At 43.9% G+C, this 21,398-nt stretch overlaps 1 protein-coding gene across 1 annotated transcript in view; it reads right to left on the reverse strand.

The window, feature by feature from the left end:
* Positions 1 to 21,398, reverse strand: part of cpt1a2b (carnitine palmitoyltransferase 1A2b) — an 84,809-nt gene that overhangs the window by 34,857 nt on the left and 28,554 nt on the right. Inside the window, exons 7-12 of the mRNA XM_033644705.2 lie at positions 19,578 to 19,655; positions 19,346 to 19,453; positions 18,056 to 18,143; positions 17,695 to 17,890; positions 4,833 to 5,021; positions 805 to 910 (exon numbers count right to left, since the gene is read on the reverse strand). Of these exons, the coding sequence (XP_033500596.1) occupies positions 805 to 910; positions 4,833 to 5,021; positions 17,695 to 17,890; positions 18,056 to 18,143; positions 19,346 to 19,453; positions 19,578 to 19,655 (765 nt within the window). The remainder of the gene's footprint in view (positions 1 to 804; positions 911 to 4,832; positions 5,022 to 17,694; positions 17,891 to 18,055; positions 18,144 to 19,345; positions 19,454 to 19,577; positions 19,656 to 21,398) is intronic.

Here is a 21,398-nt window from a genome sequence, read left to right on the forward strand (position 1 = left end):
ATCTGCTCTGAATGTGTCAGCACTGATTTTAAAATAAAAGTTACTTTCTGTTGAACATGATCGGCAAGTTTAGATTCATTCAATAAGTCAGTCAGTTAATGATAAATAAAAACACTGAAATAAATAAAACAAAAGGAACAAATATTAAATGATAAATAAAATTAATGATATTTTTAAAAAAAAAAATAACTCTCACCTGCAAACTGTGTTTCAGAGATTCCAACTATGTGAGTATTTAGTCAAACTGAATGATAAAGAATAAACTTCTGAAGAACAATCTGCCTTCAGAATGACAGTGCACCACATCAGAGTCTCACTCGACGATAACAGGACATTCTGATGTGTATTTTCAGAATAAGAGCCCTCTGAAACGTCACATACGAGCTGTGCTCCCTCTAAATTTAATTTCAGATTTCATCATCAAAGGGTTAAATCAAACAGTTATTCAAAGAAAATATCAAGATATGTTTTGTACGTCGCAGCACTGCCTAAAAAAATTGAGATACTGTTTCTAAGCCACATCAGCCGGCCCTGAATTCCTCATGCTGTCGTGCAGCAGCAGTGGTAGCCGTGGTGGTAACATGATGTCAAGCAGCTGCAGAGTAATAATCATTTGTGCTGCTCTCTCATCCAGCACTTCTCCTCTACACAGCCGCTTCTCGGAAATGGGTCTCTGACTCCAGCAGCACCGACTCTTTCACTTTCTTCCCTTGTGAGTCACAGAGTGTGATGGATAACTGCTCAAACACACTTGTGAGACAAAAGCCAATGAACACACACACACACACACACACACACACACACCTCCCAAAGGTGAGCCACGGTCGGTGCATCGGCCCAGGAGTGCTCGGCGTTCAGTCCACTCTTCCCATTCTTGTAAATGACAATGGAGAAGGATTTATCGTACCACCTGAGGGGCGAGAGAGGACACATGGAGGAAACGTGAGAAAGTATGACCTTGCATTTAAAGGAGCTTAGATTTTAGGAAATTAATTGTACTTGTACTCGCGATCTCATTCTTTCAGTCACTGCCCAGAGCTCGTGACCATAGGTGAGGGTTGGAACGTAGATCGACTGGTAAATCAAGAGCTTTGCTTTATGGCTCAGCTCCCTCTTCACCACAACGGACTGGTTAAGCGCCTGCATCACCTCTGACACCGCCCCAATCCGCCTGTCAATCTTCCGCTCCATCCTACCCTCACTCGTGAACAAGATCCCGAGATACTTAAACTCCTCCACCTGAGGAAGGACCCCCCCCCGACCTGGAGTGGGCAATCCACCCATGGCCTCAGACTTGGAGGTGCTGATTCTCATCCCAGCCGCTTCACACTCAGCTGTGAACCATCCCAGCGAGAGCTGGAGGTCACTGTTCGATGGAGCTAGAAGGACCACGTCATCCGCAAATAGCAGGGACGAGATCCTCCCGTCACCGAACCTGACCCCCTCCACTCCTCGGCTGCGCCTAGAAATTCTGTCCATGAAAGTTATAAACAGAACCGGTGACAAAGGGCAGCCCTGGTGGAGTCCAGCTCTCACCGGGAACAGGTCCGACCTACTGCCGGCCACCTGAACCAGACTCATGCTCCTTCGGAACAGGGACTGGATGGCCCTTAGCAAGGGGCCACCAACCCCATGGTTGGGGTTGGCCTACCCTTAGCCTCCTACCACACTCCTCAGCCTACCCTTACCGGGTAGGCTGAGGAGTGTGATCCCCCTGTAGTTGGAACACACCCTTTATTTCACTCTATGATAATTGAAAGGGAACACTCAAATATGAAAATGACTTAAAATGCCTGTCCCAAGGCGAAAGTCATGCTCATAGGGTTGGTTCACATTTGAACTGGTACCCAACAGTATCTTTTACCAGTACTTTACTTTTTTCTGTGATAACAATAATGTAGCTTTTGAACAAGCTCCAGGAGTGTGTCGTAGACGGTCCTGCTCCTCGGCTCTTCTCTGATCCGACATAGAGATTATCATCTGTCTCGGCCTATCAGAGTGTGTGTCTGCTCGTCTCACAGTGATATTGGCCTATTACGAATATGACAGAGAAAAGAAAACAGACCACATGTTGAAACTATCCCAGCAGATCAGAGCTGCGGTACTGCAGTGGCAGTATTGGCTCCTGTGACTGTTTGTGCCTCCTGTCTAAAGTTGAACTCAGCAGCTCCCCTGCTGCTGGTCACAGAGCTTCAGAGTGGCTTTCAGGCTTCGGGGCATTTCACAGCACTTCCACCTATTGTCTAAACCTGGCAGCCCCCCCGACTCCCCACCAGTGTATTTGACATGAACCTGTAGGCCTTAAGGGGCGGGGCGATTCACTGACTTAATCCATTTGCAAAACAAGCGCCAGTGAGGCACAATACTGTAGGCTGCATGCAGTGAAAGCATGGATTCCTCTACAGAAGGAGGTGCAGCTGAAAACCTCGCCTGCAGAGTGAAAATGACATCTCTTTCTCACAGGAGAACAACTGCAGCACTCCAAAGCATCTGGCAGCAGAAAGCAACGTCCTGTTTACTTTTTGTCCCCACCCAAGCATGATATCATCAGGGTTATCAACACAGGGAGCGTCTCTGTTAGTAGGAGTCACTTCAACTTTCTCCACCGCCACATGATTCTACATGCATCATCTAACTTTGATATTCAGCTGTTTTATATGTTCTATTTACTGTTACAGGCACGCACGAGTCAGAAAACAGCCTAAACTAACATTACAGACCATGATGTTCCTTCCCTCGGCCCACACTGATGCAAAAACACATTTGCCAGTAATGATCTCTAAATCCACGTTACAATCATTTCAGTTTCAAGTACCTAAGAAAAAATCCTGATTCTCCAGTTCAATGAAATGACTGCTGTGATATACGGTGATTAAATGAATGTATGTGTCACAGGCAGGGCTGGGCGGCATTCGCGGTGACGGTAACTTACCGCAGTGAACATGAGCCGCTGTACTGCTTTTGTGGTTACCGTCATACCGCAGTACTCCGGCTACGGCGGCAGAACGGGGCCCGCGGCCACTTAAAGATTCATGTGCCAAGTTTTTGTCATTTGTATTTGGGGTTATCTAAAGCAACTCTTACCTTTCCTGCATTTCACACAGCACTTAGAAAAAATTTGAACATCCACAACTCCCGCCTCCTCTATTACGTCCTCATTACATCTATGATAGACTTCGGCGTTGGCATGGTAACGGTAAGTACACAGAAGGGGAGCGAGTGTAACGTTACAAATGCAACCCCGGAGTTTTAAAACTCAACCGGAGTCAGTGATGACTGATGAGTTTTAGAATAAGGTCACAGTGCTAACGTTAGATAGTAGCGTTAACGTTACTAGTAAGTGGAAACGCACAAGGAAGATAACGTTAATGTTTCAGAGGCTACGCTACAGTAGGCTAACGTTAGCCATTAGCAACTGTGCTGTGTTGTCATATATAACGTTACAGCCTATGTTACATTAGAGGCAACCTAAAAATACCAGTCCAGCAGAAACTCTGCGACCATCTCGTCCCTTTTTGTCTCAGGATGAAGCTGCATCAGTCTTCGCCATCGCTCGAAAGCAGAGCCGATGTTGACCCGAGTTTTGGCTCTTGCAGCATCGAGTTCTCTCTCAGTGTTAGCTTTTTCTCCTATATTCTTTCTTTTGCCAACTGATTTCCCTGTTGGAGCAGCTGGAGGTGGAAGAGGTGGTTGCATTTGTCTGAAATTGTCACGGAGAAAAGTTTATACCCATAAGCGTCCCTGTTACGCGAGCAGTTATGTCTGTCGGACCCCTCCACGTGGGGAAGACAGGACGCTCGGCCAATCACAATGATTGGTCGGAGTTTTCTTAGAACCATATGATAATGGTAAAATTATGACTTTTGATCTCTGGTGGAATTCACTTACATTTTAGTGTGCCATCAGCTTATTAATAGCTTTTTAACCTAAATAAAGAAAAGCGTAAAATTTCCAGAAAGGTAAGTGTCGCTTTAAATGTTATATTAATCCAGTAATAAAACATGAATAGTTATGAAATAAATTAGTTGTTAGATCAGTCGACCTATTGAAAAATAACTGTTAGATTAATCGACAAATAGCTGCAAGCAACAATTTTGGGGTTCAAGCCAGCATGGACCTTTAAAAGTTGAAAGCTGGATAGGATATTTTTTTGCATTTGTAGCGCCCCCTATCAGTCAATTTGAATAACACTTTCGGGGTATGATTCAGGGTGACACGGTGTTGCAGTGGTTAGCACGGTCGCCTCACAGCAAGAGGGTTCCTGGTTTGAGCCCCAGGGTGGGAAACCACTCTGTGTGGACTTTGCATGTTCTCCCCGTGTCAGCGTGGGTTTCCTCCAGGTGCTCCGTCATGTTCTCCTTACAGAAAACTTTCCGTGTTCCAGTCATGGTTCTTGTGTGTTTTTCGTAGAGCACGCTGAGCAGCATCAGACTCACTGTGTGAGGGGTGCTCCCTTCTAGAACCCTAATAACTGTTAGGTGCAGCCCCAGTGCCCTTAAAATTACGGAGTTTGCTAAACTAAATGCTAAAATTAGTGACTCAAAGGTTTTACTTCTATTTTCCTCCCTCTGTCCCATCCCCAACTCTGCGCTGGTGTTTAAGGGGAATCCTTCTGTAATGACATCTGGGTCGACTCTGCCAGTGTGGCTTTCATTTTCATTATCTGGGATGACTGGTGAAATCTTTTCTTGGCATGACATCAGACACTTCTTCAGTTGTTATTTTAGGAATCAAAAGCAGACGCCGTGGTGATTCATCTCAATCTGAATCCAGCCTGAGATAATGTACTGCAGCTGCCTCTGTCAAGTCTCCGGTGTGGTCTCTTTCCTCACCTGTCATAACATTTCCCGTGGAGCAGAGACTTGGCATAGCGGTCCAGGTTCCCCGCTGGGTCGTCTCCCTTCATGCCCTGCTCTTCATCATCTAGGGTTACGAAGAACGCCGCCCTCTCGATGGCATCCAGCGATCGCTTGTTGATGCCAGAGCTGAAGTACTGCTTCCTCATCTGGGACCAGGGAACCCTGAGAGAGAGACAGACACACACACACACACACACACACACACAGTGAAACACTGACTGAACTCATGATCAATATCATCATAGACACAGATGTGTAATCTGATTTAAACAAAGTTCACCTCAGGCCACAGACAGAGTGTCAGAGCAAACTGCAGATGTCCTGTAATGATTCAGAGGAGACACTGAACTCAGAACATCCAAGATTTATTTGACCTTTTATCAAAAAGGAGCTGATTACGACACCTCATCCTCTCTCTGCCATGTTCTCATAAATTATGTTTTCATCCCATTGGAGAGACAATCTGAGAAGACTTGAAATTAAGGGGCCTGCACTGCCAGGTTAACCTGCAAAAAAGCTGTGTAACAGGTAAAAACATGTATATATATGAATACACATGTAAGAATGAACTCCACGCAGGCGGGCAGCAGGTGAGAGTGAAATATATAGATATCCTTTTCAGAATAAAACAAGGTAAAAGATGTGCAGTATATGTGTAATATTCTAACATCTGAATCACTATTATCCAGCTGAAGTTGCTTTTATTTTGAAAGTCAGTGACACAAGTGTAACCTTTGACCCCGTGGTCACATTGGTCACCGACGTGGAGGACTCCAGCCATGACACTTTGCAGCCCGAAAATGAGGTGGCAGCCTACATGGAGTTCAAGACGCCCAAGGAGGATCCTTTGGAGGTTTGATGGTGGTGGAAGGACATTTTTTGTGACATTTTAATTTTCTTTTTTTTTTTTTTAATTTTTTTAAAATTATAATTTAATTTAATTCAATTAATTCTAATTCAACTAGTCCATACCCACTGGTAGCTTTGTCACCTTCTACCTATGCCAGTCCTCAATGCCTATGTGCAGTTTCACATAGATTGACCACGTCAGTGAGTAGAAAAACGTGGGACAGACAGAATGACTGACTGACAGAATGACACACTGACAGTTTCTGTGATTATGTACAGCATACCATACCATGACTTAGTCATACCAAACATTAGAAAACAACACCAACATTGGTCCACAGGGGGGGCCACAGCGATCGGTCGCATTTTAGCCATTTTGAAGCATTTTTCTGTTGTTATAGCGCCACCCAGTTGCCAATTAGAGTTAAATTTCTCCAGTCACCTTGAGGCGTCCTGTTCTACATATCTACCAAGTTTAGTCAAAATCCATATGGCGGTTAGGCCTAGATAAGAAATGAGCTCTCTAGCGCCCCCATTTTGTTTGATGGGCTCAATAATGGAGGGGTCCCCTCAGATTATGTGTGGTCATATGCCTACAAAGTTGCGTGGTGATGGGTGAAACCCTTGAGATGTTATACACCTTTATGTGATGAGCCACGCCCTCCGCAATATTCATTGCCTTATAGAAGCTCAGTTTTAGTAAGTTTTCCAACTTTTGCCAAGAGGGAACTTTAGATATTGGTCCCTAGATTATGTTCACCCAGTTTCATGCAGATCGCTCAAACTTCCTAGGAAGAGATCCATTTGAAGTGTTTTTCAAAAAATTCAAAATGGTGGAAAATCTCTATAAGCGGAAGTTATGGGTTCTTGAGGCAAATGTGTTCCTCATGAGGAGAGGCATCTCTGTGCAAAGTTTCATGTCTCTACCACATACGGGGCATGAGATATGCCCATTCAAAGTTTGACATTTCAATGGGTTGCTATAGCGCCCCCCTTTGGCCAATTGATGTAATATTGCTTCATTGGCATCCTCCCATGACCCTCTACCACTGTGCCAAATTTCACATGGATTGACCAAGTCAGTGAGGAGAAAAACGTGGAACACACACACTCACACAGAGTTTTCCTCATTATATAGTGAGATTCTTTCTTGCACCTTCCACTCAACTCTGTTGCCTTGTCTAAAATACATCATTTAACAATTACATTAAAATCGTAAACATGTGGGCGATTAGTCGTCTAATAGCCCCAAATGACGACTATTGGTCGACTAGGAAAATTCTATGCCGTTGGCAGCCCTACTGACCAGACTAAAATGAGAAAATAGTGTCAGTGTCGAGGATGCAGCAAAATACGTCAGTGATGTCACAGCCTGGGAGACAGCTGGAGTTCATCTCCTTACAGATCACACTCTGACTCTATTTACTCCTTCACTTCACATATTCTATTCTGTTTTTAATCTCTGTCTATGTGTTTGTTGTTTATTAACACATTGTCGTTAACTGTTTGTGGATCCACTGTCTTCAACTGTGATGGTGCTTTGGCAACACACATGAAACGTCATGCCAACAAAAGCACAGTGAATTAATCTGATACAGATGTAGAGGGAGGTGATCTACGTGATAAGTGTGCGTCTGTTTTTGTTCCTGTTGACATCCAAATGCACTCACATACACGACTCTCAGTCTGTCCACCAGAACATTTCGTAAAAACGAAACAGCAAGTACATCTCTGTATTTTCAGTGATTTCTCTTTAAATCAGCAGCTGCATCTTGCATCACCACACACCACAGACACTGTGTGCTCTGTGTGTGATCAACAACATAAAAATAATCTAGTCTGTTGACAGTAGGGGTGGGCGATATGGCCCTAAAATAATATCAGGGTATTTTTGTGATAACAATATTCTTGATGATATAACAAATTAGTAAAAGAATATTTTATTATTAATTTAAGACGATAGAACTGCAACAAAATGAGTCATCTAATAAAACTAAAGAAAAATGATCTCATTTCTTTAGTTTGTGAACAACAACAGTAACTCAGAGTCAGATTCTGTCACAATATTAACAGTTCAACTAAATCAAATCTACCACTAATTACACATTTAAAAAACGTCCCCTGAGATCTATATATATAAATCATCTCTAATCATCAGGCTGTAACCTGACACAGTCACATATATGGAGTTTATTCACGTAGGTTTCCATCACCAAAGGTTTGTGACAGAATCAGAGAGGAGAGGGAGAGACGCTGTGCTGCTGCCAGAGGAGCCGCTGAATGAGTTCCGCTTTGTCGCTATGTATAAAAGGTACAGTCGAACAATGGGAGTTGGGAGTTGTCTCCCCTTTAAGGCAGCAGCAGAGGTAGTAACAACGCTGATTTGACATCTGTGTAAAAGGGACAGCTGACAGGACGGGATCATGGGTTGCATCGGTGTCATGTTTTGTCGACGTGTTATGTGTGCAAGAGATTTGAAAGGCAGCTGTTAGCAGTTAGCAGCTAACTCAAGGCTGAAAATGTCCACAAACTGGGAAAACAAAGAGGTCCAGGAGCTCCTTACCCTCTGAACAGAGGAAGAGATCAGCCGCCATGTAACAGAGATAGTAAATGATTGTCATCGACATGTGATGTCACTGGAAATCAGACTGGAAGCACAGAGAGCTGTTGCATGAAGATGATACACTGTCTCATCTCGCTGACCTGGTGTGAACCGGCAGATTTTTAGAACATTGCAGAACGGAGCATTGACAGCAGTCGCCTGTTTCAACTCATCTCATCGTGAGTCTTTGGTCTAAACTGGACATTACAGGTGAAAGTGAAAGTAAAAACAACCCCAGATTTACTCTCATGTGGTGTTTCGCCGCATTACATTTGCAGTATTTTGGCTCTGTGTCTCCTGAGCTCTCTTTACACTGCATCTTAGAGGTGGGGCTTTCACACTGTTATGCCGCCTCGCAGTGCTCTGAGGTACAATCGCAGAATGGGGGGACAGAGTTGTCTCACCTTTAAGCTGCCACAGGACCATGGACAAAACATGTGCGTGACCCAACACGTAAGATTTACAAAGAAGCTAGCAGCAGTTAGCAGCTAACTCGAAAAGGAAAAACAGTAGCCAAAAATGTAACAGTGAAAACAATGAGGTCCAGGAGCTCCTTACTCTCCGAGCAGAGGACAATCTGCCGCCATATAACAGAGACGCTAAATGATTGTTGTTGCCGTGTTATACTATTGTTAGTGTTTACAGAGGGCTGCTGATGCTCATGTTATACGTCACACTAGAGGCCAACGCTGTTCTGTTAAGGTGCAGAAACATCAAACCGACATCAAAGAACTAGCAGCAACGAAAGCCAACTGTTGCGTCGTCTACGTCGTCTACGTCGTCTACGTCGCCCTGTGTCAGTTGCATTTGAACACACTACACGGACTACATCCGACGGCCAAGTAGCACGTACGTTCTGCGCCTGCGTGAGAGAGAGCGGAGTGAGAGAGTGGTACATCCTGTCAGCCGAGGGGTTTCCTATCTGTGCAGCCGAGCACCGCAGCACCTCCACGGACTATTACATCCAGACGGTCCCGGTGTTTCCTCCGCAGGCTCCACTTCACTCAGCTGCCCAATAAACCCGCTGCTTCTTCCCACTTTAACCTGAATAACAAAGCAAAGCAACACCACGGCGTGACGCCATGCGCCTGCGCTGAAGCGCCTTCCTCTACAACGCGGTGATTACAAACCAAAACAAAGAAGACACAATGGCGAAAGCATGCACAGATAACTTTGTCTGGATGGACGACGAGGTGGAGTTGCTACAGTAACAGATCTTCACTTCACTTCAAATCAACAGGGTGAGCAGCACAAACAGAGCTCGGCATTGTTGTTGTGACGGTCGGCGTGACTAGTGACTGGAACCGTAATGCACATGTGCGAAAAGTCTCCATTTTCAGAGGAACTGCATATTGCAAGTTTACATGACAATGGAGACGCTGCCGTTTCCAAAAACTTGCACTCTGGAACCCGTTCTCAAAACGTTGCGTTTTCAGACGCCCAAAGCGCTGCTGTTGTGTAAACGACCGGCCAAAACGCAACTAAAGTTTACTGTTTTCAGTTGAAATCGTTGTCGTATAAACGGGGCCTTAAATCACACACCGGAGCTCTGTCGTTTGGTTCTGTGTAAAAAGCAAAGGAGGCAGGAAGAAGGGACTTAATATCGGCTCTGTAGCTTGTGATTTAAGTACATACATTTCTGGTTTTTAAAGGTCTCTGCTTGTGTTTTCTTCGTGTCGCTACATATTCTTGGGTTTATCACTTCCTGTTGGCTTTTGTTTCTATTTTGTCTGTGACAGATGTCGGGCTGGCAGCTCTGAAGATCTGCGTCACTGATCAGGTGAATTTTATATCATCACATCAGAACTTGAAATCAGCTGGAAGTGGTCCGTCACTGTGCGACTGCTTTTCATCTGCCAAACAATGAAACTGCTTCCTTATCTCCCCTGACTATCAGCACACAAACACAGGCTCAGAAAACACACACCCACACACACCCACACACACCCACACACACCCGCGCACACCCGCGCACACCCACACACACCCACACACTGACTTGTTGTCTTAGTCCTGCAAGCAAATCACTGCTTCTATTTCTATGAGGGAAGTTTCTTTTCCATCCGTTAACAGTTTCTTCCTGATTTCTCTGCTCATGTTTCTGTTCTTTTCCTCTGACTCATCAGGTGTTTCACAGCATAATGAACATTAAACGTGTGAAGAGCAGCTGGCAGAGACTTAAATATTACTATGACAGTTAATCTATCAGACTGGAAGCAAAATATTCTTTCCTCTTTTCAAAGATGTTCCTGAGAAACTTCAACGCCGGGCTGTCACCCAGTCACAAGCTTCCACCTGATTTTACCTTCATTCAAAACCTTTATTTATAACATAGAAGAAGCACAAATGTTAACACTTCAAAGGTTATTGTTTAAACGTGTATTAAAAAGATATTTTTTTTATTCTGCAGAGTTTTAATCATTTTTTTAGTTAGTTTGTTCTGTTTTGGTTGGTTTGCTTTGTTAATATTTTATTGTCTTGTGCCTGTGTCATTCCAGTTTTGTCATGTGAAGCACTTTGAGCTGCATGTTTGTATAAAAGGCGCTTTATAAATAAAGTTTGGTTCAGTTGAGTTGAGTTTGACACAAACATGGCGCTACAGAGCCGCTACGAAGTCCCTTGTTCAAGCCGCGTGTAATCAATCTACTGTTAATGTATCCTGCAGTAATCAGTGTGTAGCTGCTGCCATGTTGAGGCAGAGGGTGCTGTGTGTAGCTCTGGTTGAGGGTGAGAGGCTGTCAGCAGATAAACAGAGATCTGTGTGGGTACATGAGACCCTAAAAAAGAGGCTGGATCATGGGGAGTACCACCAATGGGAAAAATTATGATAAAAGAAGAGATGCTGTGGGACGCTTTTCCGCTGTGAGTTAAAGTTTTTTCAACTTGTAGATTTATTTATTTTTGAAATAATCAGGGACAGAACATATTAATACACACTTTCATGTAAATATGCAGGATTATAGCCAGTGGCTCATTCCTGACAGCTGAGAATATTACTGTGAGGTATTGTCCCCCCTCTGTTAAATATGAAAGGAGGCTGAAAATCACAGGACATGTCTGTTCTGATGATACAAGTCAGCGGTCCTGAAATGTGTGTTTCTCTTCTATAATACAAATTCTACATCTCGGAGGCGACGTCTTTCCACATTCAGGCTTCCTTCGCCTTTCAAATGGGGCAGAGCTCCGTGGGAAACAGTAGGAGAGACACAGCCCGAGGAGGAACCGGGATCTGACACAACACTGGAGGGAGAAGCAGGTCTGTGGAGCTGTGCGCCGGACGGAAAAACAAGCGCGTCGCACCAAATGCGCGTCACTACAGCGTCACTTTAAGTTGTGAGCGTGCGTGACGCGCGTCTACATTGAAAGTAATGGGCTTGTGCGCGCAAAAGACGCTACATCTGAACGCCCCCCATGCACACACACACACTCACACACGCTTTGACCAAGGCGGCGGCCAAAATCACCCAGGCGGCCCGCCTTTGTCTTAGACAGGCAGGGAAACCCTGCAGACTAACAAACAATAAACCATGTTACTCATAACAAACCAGAAATTAAGTGACCATCGGAATTTGGATTATTAAAGGGATAGTGCACCCAAAAATGAAAATGCAGCCATTATCTAGTCACCCATATGCCGAGGGAGGCTCAAGTGAAGTTTTAGAGTCCTCACATCACTTGCGGAGATCCAATCAGAGAGGGGATAGCCTGTAGCTCTAACTGCCTCTCTGTACACCGCGCTCACGCGTGCTTTCGCTGGTCTCGCATGCAAGCACACACACATGACGCGGTGCCCAGAGAGGCAGTCAGAGCTACAGGCTACAATGAGGCTAAAAACAGAGTTCAAATGAGGTTTTTCCAAACAACTTTTTATGTCGGGGCTTCAGGACACTTGGATCACTACGGACGAGCAGTATGGAGATATTTTGTGGTTTCAATGATGTGTTTTTGGACGTTTGAATCTGGGGCGCCGTCAGCCTCCATTAGGTGGAGTTGTGTTGCTACCTCCTCTCCCCTTGGATCTCTGCAAGTGATGTGAGGACTCTAAAACTTCACCTGAGCCTCCCTCGGCATATGGGTGAGTAGATAATGGCTGAATTTTCTAGGGCTGTCCTGAATACCATTTTTTAACATTCGGTTTTGCACAGCAGCGACGGATCTTTGCTCTCAAACCACAAAAAGATGTGATGGCACAACAGTCTCCTTCAGTACATTATTCTATGCTTTCTTTTGATTTTCACATTGGCTAGTCATCCTGTTTAATTTGTCTTCTGATTAAATCGGAACCGCTGAAACAAGTTGTAGGAAGCCTCTGCAAGTAATTGGTTGCTGGCAGACACTCTGTGCTGCAATAAAATGGTTAATCAGCAGTGCCGTGCACTGTAGAGCCGATGCGCTGCTGGTTCTGCCGGACTGAATAGAATATAATGTCTATAGCCTTACTGTTGTGTACAGCCTTATAGACTGAGTAGTGATGTGCGGGTCAACCCGTAACCCGCGGGACCCGCAAATGGACCTGCGGGTCGGGCAGCAGTGATCGTCTGTTAAATCGGTCTATAAATGATATTTTGACATTATTGGCTATTACTGTCATGTAGGGCCGTAACGGTACATGTATTTGTGTCGAACCGTTCGGTACGCGACTTTCGGTTCGGCACGACCCTGTACCGAATTACTGGGCGCAGGATATTATTTTATTTTATTTTGTTTTATTTTAATTCCGTTTTTGCGAGCCGAACCATTTAAAATATCTAGTTCCCCGACGGACATAATTGAGTGACGGACTGAGTCCGACCGTAAATCTCCGCTTTCACTTTGTGCAGCGCATTCTCGCATTTTGACAACATGGCAAGTGAGCCTGACGAACCTGAAGACCCACCCGCAAACCTTAAGTCCTCCGTTTGGGAACACTTTGGTTTCAGGGTAAAATACGAAGATGGAAATAAACAAGTTGACAAGACAAAAGCAGTGTGCCGACACTGCAGAACAGCGGTCGGGTATGTACTTGGAAACACGTCTAACATGCTAACGCATCTAAAGCGACACCACCCGAGTTTGAACGTTAACCAGCACGACTAGAAAAAGCAATCTGGTGCAAACTACGATATCGTCGTCGTTTAAAAAGAAAGAGCGTTTCCCTGACCATTCCGCTAAAGAAATAACCAACGCCATTGGAGTTGAGTAAAATTGTTTAAGCTGTACTTTAGATATAAGCATGTTTTGTTTACTGCACTTTAACAAAGTGGGAAAGCTAAGTAAGTTCCTAGTAAAACTGAATCTGAGCAGGCTTTAAAGCTGACCAGCTGCACTATACTTTTTATTTTAATTGAGTAAAACTGTTTAAGCAGAAATGTATATTTATATTTTTCATTCAAAAATTTGTGTTAAAAAAACAGCAGGATTTTATTTTTCACTTTTATATTTCTATTTTCATTCAAACAATGTGAAAAAGCAGGATTTTATATATATATTTGTTTCATTCAAAAATTGTGTAAAAAGAGTTAACTGCTGTGGTGGTATGTTTTAATAAGGTTACCAATAAGTAAAAGATATTTAATAGTTGTCTATTTTTTTTCATTACTGTACCGAAAAAAAAAAAACGAACCGTGACTTGTGTACCGAGGTACGTACCGAACCGTGATTTTTGTGTACCGTTACACCCCTACTGTCATGGCATCCGAAGGTACTGATGTGTTGAGCAGGTGACAGTCCGCGGTCGTTTTCAAAACACACTTGTGTCACGCACTCCAAAAGAAACTTGTTGAAACTTTAAACAATAATTTATTGTACAAAATGGGGGAAACAGACGTTGATAAAAACGTTTCCATAATTCATATTAAATTCAAAAGATAACGAAAAAACAGCTTCAATTTAGAGGGAATAGTGATAAAGTGGTAAAACTTGGCATTGATCCACAGCCTCAGACGGATGCGCTCAAGCGTGCCGTACGCACAAGCTCAGTTGGTAGGCGATACTATATTTTCACATTTTTAACAATGCAATTTAAAAGTTTTGATTTTTATTGATAACCTACATTTACCAACAACATAAAGACTACATTTAGCACCAAAAAAATATGTGAAAGAAAAAAAGTAAATAAAAAAACGAATATCGAATACCAAATTTTCATAACAAATACCTACCCACAGAAACGAATATTCGAATATCCGAATGTTTGGGTACAGCCCTAGAATTTTCATTTTTGGATACACTATCCCTTTAAGTGCTAAAGTGCATTAGGGTTAAACTCCAGGAGTTCAGAGCATCTATCAAGAACACCAGGCACTTAAAGCACAGAAACAGGAGGCGCCTCACAACTTAAAACAGCGAGCAAAAAGCTTCATGCTCATCATTAACTATTACAAACAGCCACCTCCAGCTGCAAAGCTTCCTGCGTGGTCCGGGCCTTAGGAGTGTCTTTTTCAGACACAGCATGGGAACAGGCACTGAAAGGAAAAAAAAATCCTTGGCAAAACTCCAGCTTATGCAATTCAACATTTGGCACAGGGTGTATTACAAGAGATCCACACAGTCAAGGATAAACCCTGAGAGATCTGATTCCTATAAAAGATGCTCTGTAATCTCATACATGCCCTGCTCATGCCCAAAAATGGCTGAAATATGGAATCACTTCTTTGAGATCGTCTCGCTGGAACAAGCAAATGAAATTTCAATTTCATTTCATTCAAATGACAGCTCGCAGGAGAATGCTTCTTCTTTGGAAACAGACCTGGAGAAGAGTAAGCTCTCACAGTCACTGGCTGCACCTTATTTCCTACTGTAGGAATCTGTCCCCTGACACCTGCTTCATATCATCAAGCCTGATATTCACTTAAAGGGTGAACAACACTAAATATCTTAATAACGTAAGATCACCTGCCTTTAATCTGTTCTTCTTTATAGAATTTTCCTGCTGTGGTTCATTGATTTCAGTTCTTATGTCTTTTCTCTTTCCTTTCTTTTATAATTGATGCATTTTCATAGACGTGTGTGTACGTATGAATGCTGGGTATGTGTCACATCAGGATCAAAAACACACAGATTGTGTCAGAGACAAATACTGAATAGACCTCCGAGTGCTTCCTGTGATGATCTGAACTTCCTGCCTCTTTACTGTAACACTTGACTTTTGTTTGCTGCAGGGATTAGATAAAGTATGCTGCCACGGATTATCAACTGTGTAATAAACTGTGATAAACTGTGTGTGTGTGTGTGTGTGTGTGTGTGTGTACTCTTCTGCCACCCAGTGATCATCGGAGTCATGTGCAGGCTCCATGACATCATTATGACTCATCCAGTCACCACACACACAGTTCAAGTGTTGCTCTGTGGTAAACACTTGGTCTATTTGCTGTTGACGAGGTCGATCCTATTTGTTCTGGTCGATTCTGTTGTACGGCAGAACCCCGAAAAATTAAAGCCCTTAAAATAACTGTTTTTTTGTGATGTAAAAAATGAAACCAAGATCGATCATGTCAAAACTTTTGTCACCTGTAATGTGACTCAGAACCTGAACGATGCAGCTGAAAAACAAACAAGTCTTTGAGGGGGAAAATGTCAAACTAACACTTGGTTGAAGCATGTTTTTACTGGTTGTCTCAGGTCTGGACTCTGGCTGGGCCGTTCCAAAACTTTAATCTTCTTCCATTGAGCCATCATGACCGTGTTGCACGAGGTCCAAATCTTTACACGTTTCTTCATGCTCCTTACACTGAACAAAGCAGGTAGACTGGCCCACTACAAATAACATGTCAGTTTCAAACTAAAGCCTAGTTCACATTACACCATTTTCACCCTGATTTCGCGTCGTGGAGACTATCGTAATCTTTTGAGTGTTCATACCTGGCGACGTGTGTTTCTGTCAGCAGGAGTCTCGCCAACTGCGTTACGACCTGTGTGTGCACACCACAAGATTTCTCCACCGAGCCCTCGCCGACAGAGCCCCAGATAACGCGGTGACGTCACCAAACTTGGAGACGACACATGGTAAAGGCATGGATATTCTTTATTATCCTGGGTCCAAACACAACGCGCTCCCCGTGATCCTGTGGACGCCGCCATTGTTGCTGTTGCTTGCTGGTTTGTCAGTGTTGCCAGATCTTGGGAGAGAAACAAGCAACCAGGGCTCTGGAAACAAGCCCAAAAGAAGCGACTATCATGTGTTTAAATAACTTAATAGACGGATATATATAGAGGAAGATGACGTTTAGAGAGCAAGCCCGAATAAGCAACTCCACTTTAGTCGCAGCTAATAAGCAGACCTGGCAACCCTGCGGCTTGTCCTCCTCACATGTCTTCCGTCCGCCTGCGTGCTGACGTGGGATGTATCCCGCCTCTCATTGGCTGATGCTCTTTGTCAGTCGTGGCAGACTATCTGCCGACTCACCTCCGACCCAAGGTGGCTCTCAAGATCCTCTGCGACATCAAAATCGCGGTGAAAATCGTGTAATGTGAACTAGGCTTAAGAGGCGGGGCATGCACCCTCTAGTGGCGTAGTTAGTGTCTTTCTGCCAAAGAGTGCATTTGGCATAACCTGGCTTATTGATCTTCTTAAAAAAATCTGAAATTTTAAAAGTGTGTGCGGCTGCCTGGACCTCAACTGTAACGTCAAGGTTAAGTCAAGACCATTTCCAGCTGCACTTGCATCTGTTGCACCAGAAGAGCTTCACTCTCCTCAATTCTCTCATTCTGCAAATGAACAAAGTTGAATGTTTCAGCAAATCTACCAAAACAGAGCGCGGTCCATCCAGCTACAAGGTCAGTGTTTCCCCGACCTCTGCTCTCTGTAGCGCGCGCGCAAAATTTTTGATTTGTTATCCGAGCATCATTTTGTTTGTGTTAGTGGAATTATTAATCAGACTCTTCCACGTCCACGCCACCGCAATGTTCCACCCCTCAAAGGTTTGTTTGTTTCTCAGCTGCACTGTTCAGGTTCTGAGTCACATTAAAGGTGACAAAAGTTTTGAAATGATTTTTCTTTTTTAAATCACGAAAACCTGGCATTTTAACAGAGGTGTGGAGACATTTTATAACCACTGTACGTTGAATAAAACGTAAAATAGAGGCAAAATTTGAAGCAAAAATATTTGAACACATCAGTAGTCCCCAACCTTTTTCCTTAAGCAACCCTTTTTCTATCACTGAGAAACTGACGAGTCCTGACTGAGTGACACGTGTGATGGATATTTAATATTATATTAAATGCATTAAAATACAGTACAGAACAACTGAACACAGTGACTGGTTTCTTTACGACTAATTCAGTGCCTCCTTCTCCCTGACTCTCGGCCATTGTTGTATCACTTCGTGGTTGTTTTCACTGAGCGCATTTCTAAAGCAGGACGAGGCTGTTCCACAGAGAGGGAAGGCTGCTGCTTTTGTTCCTACCTGTCTCCAGCAGTCAGAGCTCCCAGTTTCTCCTCCCCGGGCTGCGGGGGTGAAGGGTCGTCCAGGATCTTCTGGATCTGGTGCTCGATCTCTCTGGGAGACAGCAGGCGGCCGGCCCGGTACACCCACAGGCGGAAATAACGACCTTTGTGATACACCGCCACAAACTCACTGTCCTGCCAGTGCTGGAGCACATCTGTGGACCGGAGGAGGATCATTATCTGACGTCTGCTCTGATCATACATTTTACTGCGGTGATACATCTGCAGGATCCCACCTGCAGTTCATACGACTGAAACTCATCTGTAGCGGTAAAGTGTGTGCAGCTGTATATGTGTGTGTGTGTGTGTGTGTGTGTTACCTGTCTCAGCTCCTGGTGTGCGTGTTGTGTTGAACATCCTCTCACACTGAGCGGCACACAGAGGGATGACGGTGCCTGGGACACGACTCTGACACACACAGACACACACACATCTGTTATTCACATTTATTTTTTATTTTAACATTCACAGTTATTTTTCTGGACTAGAAGAGACGACAGTTAAACACATACATGACAGCGGGACATCAGCGTGTGCCATATCATCTGGTTTACCGGTATAATTTTTAATATGATTCTAAATTCATATAGAAATGAATTATGGCACGACAGAATTCATCTCCCATGTTTTGTTATCATGGTGCGGCTCTGTTTCTCACAGGCGAGGACGTGGAGGACAGAGAGCATCCGGCAGAGTGTTGTTTGTCTCTGTCTGAGTTTGTTTGTTTCTCACTCACAGACAGGACTGTGTATGAACACCGGATTGTTTTTCAGCGCACACACAGAACAGACAGCTGCAGACTGTGAGGAGATGGACGCTGAATTTACCAAAAGTGCGCTGCACTCTAATGTTCTCTAAGAATGTCGTTCTGTGTTGTCACAAAACTCAGGGTGAAAGAATCCCGTTGCAAAACGCGAGGTGCACTGAACGGCCTTCTTTTTTCTTTAACTGAATGCCACTAGTAAGAAAACGCTTGCTGCGCCTTTTTATCGTTACTAGGCAACCACTCCATCACCTCCTCACCCTAACCTTCCCATGTAGTCAATCTGCAGTTTATGTATCCTGCAGTAATCAGTGTGTAGCTGCTGCCATGTTGAGGCAGAGGGTGCTGTCTGTAGCTCTGGTTGAGGGTGAGAGGCTGTCAGCAGATAAACAGAGATCTGTGTGGGTACATGAGACCCTAAAAAAGAGGCTGGATCATGGGGAGTACCACCAGTTGGTCCAGGAGCTTCTCCTCCATCATGGACATTTACAGGCAGATTTTAGGATGACTCAGGGGCAGTTTGACAACCTGCTGTTTATCATCAGGCCATATAGCTCTGGGTATCCAGCAACCACTACCACCAGTTTCTCCTCCATTGTTCACCAACTGTAAACTTGTTGTGACCACCACAGAAGCCCCGCCTCTCAGATCATCTCATTGGACGATGGGTAAAAAGCTGAGATGTCGTGAGGCACTATTCTGCACTGAGTTGAAGTCAGCTCGATGTTGGAGACATTACAGACACACTGTCTTGTTCCAGACCTCTGGCAGAGTCGCCATCCTTCCCACAATACAATACATAAATAACCAAACCTGAGCACAGTTCAACAATTCCACTTGATCTTACCGGTTTCAGTTCCTCCCGGTTGACCTTGCGGCGGTACAGCAGCAGAGCGGTGATGGTGTTTCCTGCTCTGGCAGCCTGCACTGGAGTTGGAGTCACATACAGGAAGTCCTGGAATACACACACACAAGACATCAGGACTAAAACAAACACATCTCGTGCAGATGTAGGGTTATAACAACACAACAAGATGTAGGTCAGAGGGTTTCTCAGCTGTAGTGAAGACATCAGTTACCATGCCGTAGTAGTTACTGTTGACCATGATGGGACCTCGGCTCCTCAGGTAGATGTACTCCTCCCACCAGTCGCTCACCTAGAACACAGGAAGAGGAAATCAAACGTCTTCACTCTAATAAACTGGACGAAACAAAACAATTCACTTCCTGAACACTGAAGGATTTCTTTTATGTATTTTGTGACGCTGACAGCAGCATGAATTCTGCAACCTTCACTTGACCCTGGAACATTTGTTCTGTGCTGTTCCAAAGTTTTTTAATTAAAAATTAAACATTCAGAGAGTCTTTTTTTTTTTTTTTGCAGCAAAACTTTCAATAGCAAGCAGAGCTGGTCCTGTAGTTTCTATTTGGCACATGAGAGAAAAATAATCTCGTCTTTGCAAGTCATGCTCTTTAACCTGGTCCTCTCCTCTTCATCCTCTACCTCCTCCCCCTCGGTCAGATCATCCGTCATCACGGCCTCCGTTTCCACTGTTACGCTGACGACATCCAGCTCTACATCTCCACCAAATCCATCACCTCTCAGACCTACTCCACCCTCTCAAACTGTCTCTCTGATATCAGACACTGGATGCAAACAAATCTCCTCAAACTCAACTACGACAAATCAGACTTACTCATAATTGGTCCAAAGTCCCTCAGCCTGGCAGCCAAAGACTTCCATCTCTCTATCGACAACTCCACCCTCTCCCCCTCCCCCCACTGCTGCAACCTTGGAGTCGTCTTTGACAGCAATCTCTCCTTCAACCAGCACATCAAGCAAGTCACCAAATCAGCATTCCACCATCTCAAAAACATCGCCACCTCCGCCCCTCTCTCTCCTTCCCTGCAGCTGAAACCCTCATTCATGCTTTTATTACATCTCGTATCGACAACTGCAACAGTTTCCTCTACGGCACAACCTCCAATCTCCTCAATAAACTTCAGTATATCCAGAACTCTGCTGCCCGCCTCCTCACCCACACCCGCTCCTGTGACCACATAACCCCTTCCTGCACCCTCCGCTCCTCTGACGCCAACCTCCTCACCGTACCTAGGACCAAGCGCCGCACCTGAGGGGAGCTTTCTCTGTTGCTGCCCCCACCCTCTGGAACTCCCTCCCACAACACATCTGCGGCTGCACAGACTTCACCTCCTTCAAAACTCAACTCAAAACATACCTGTTCTGTTCTGCATTTAACTTACAAATTTAATCCATCCTACTTCCTTCTTGCTCTTCCCTTGTATCCGCCTAACTTTGTAATGTCAGCACCCTTATTTGTCTACAACCAGTAATTTTTTTTCCTCTTTTGTCTGCTGTTTTGAACTCTTGATTGAATTTCCCTGCATTTTTTTATGCCTGTAAAGTGTCTTTGAGTTTTTGAAAAGCGCTCTATAAATAAAATGTATTATTATCATTATTATTATTATTATTATTATTATTATTAACTGTCCAGGAGCTCTGCTTTGTATGAATGCAAAAAAAGTTGATGTATGGACTTTAACTAGAAATCTATTCAGTGCTTATTTAAAACTATTAACTGTTGTAGACAAAGAATATTTGTCTGACAGAATTTGTAGATCAGACCACACTGTGTAGTGTCGATGATGATATCTCAGCTCTAAACTTCTAATTTCTTACTTAATTTTTCTCGATGCTGTATTTTGATTTTTTTTTTTAAGTTTCTCAAATTTCTTTTTTTGTATGTTTATTTTATATTTTTTTAGACCCTTGTTTATGACCTGCCGATATCTTTATTCTTTATTGTACATGTTTGTATTTCTGATAAGAAAAGATGAAAAAAAAATCTGCATCACAGAAGGAAACCATATTCAGGATG

This window comes from Epinephelus lanceolatus, chromosome 18 (assembly GCF_041903045.1).
Source record: "Epinephelus lanceolatus isolate andai-2023 chromosome 18, ASM4190304v1, whole genome shotgun sequence".
NCBI lineage: Eukaryota > Metazoa > Chordata > Actinopteri > Perciformes > Serranidae > Epinephelus > Epinephelus lanceolatus.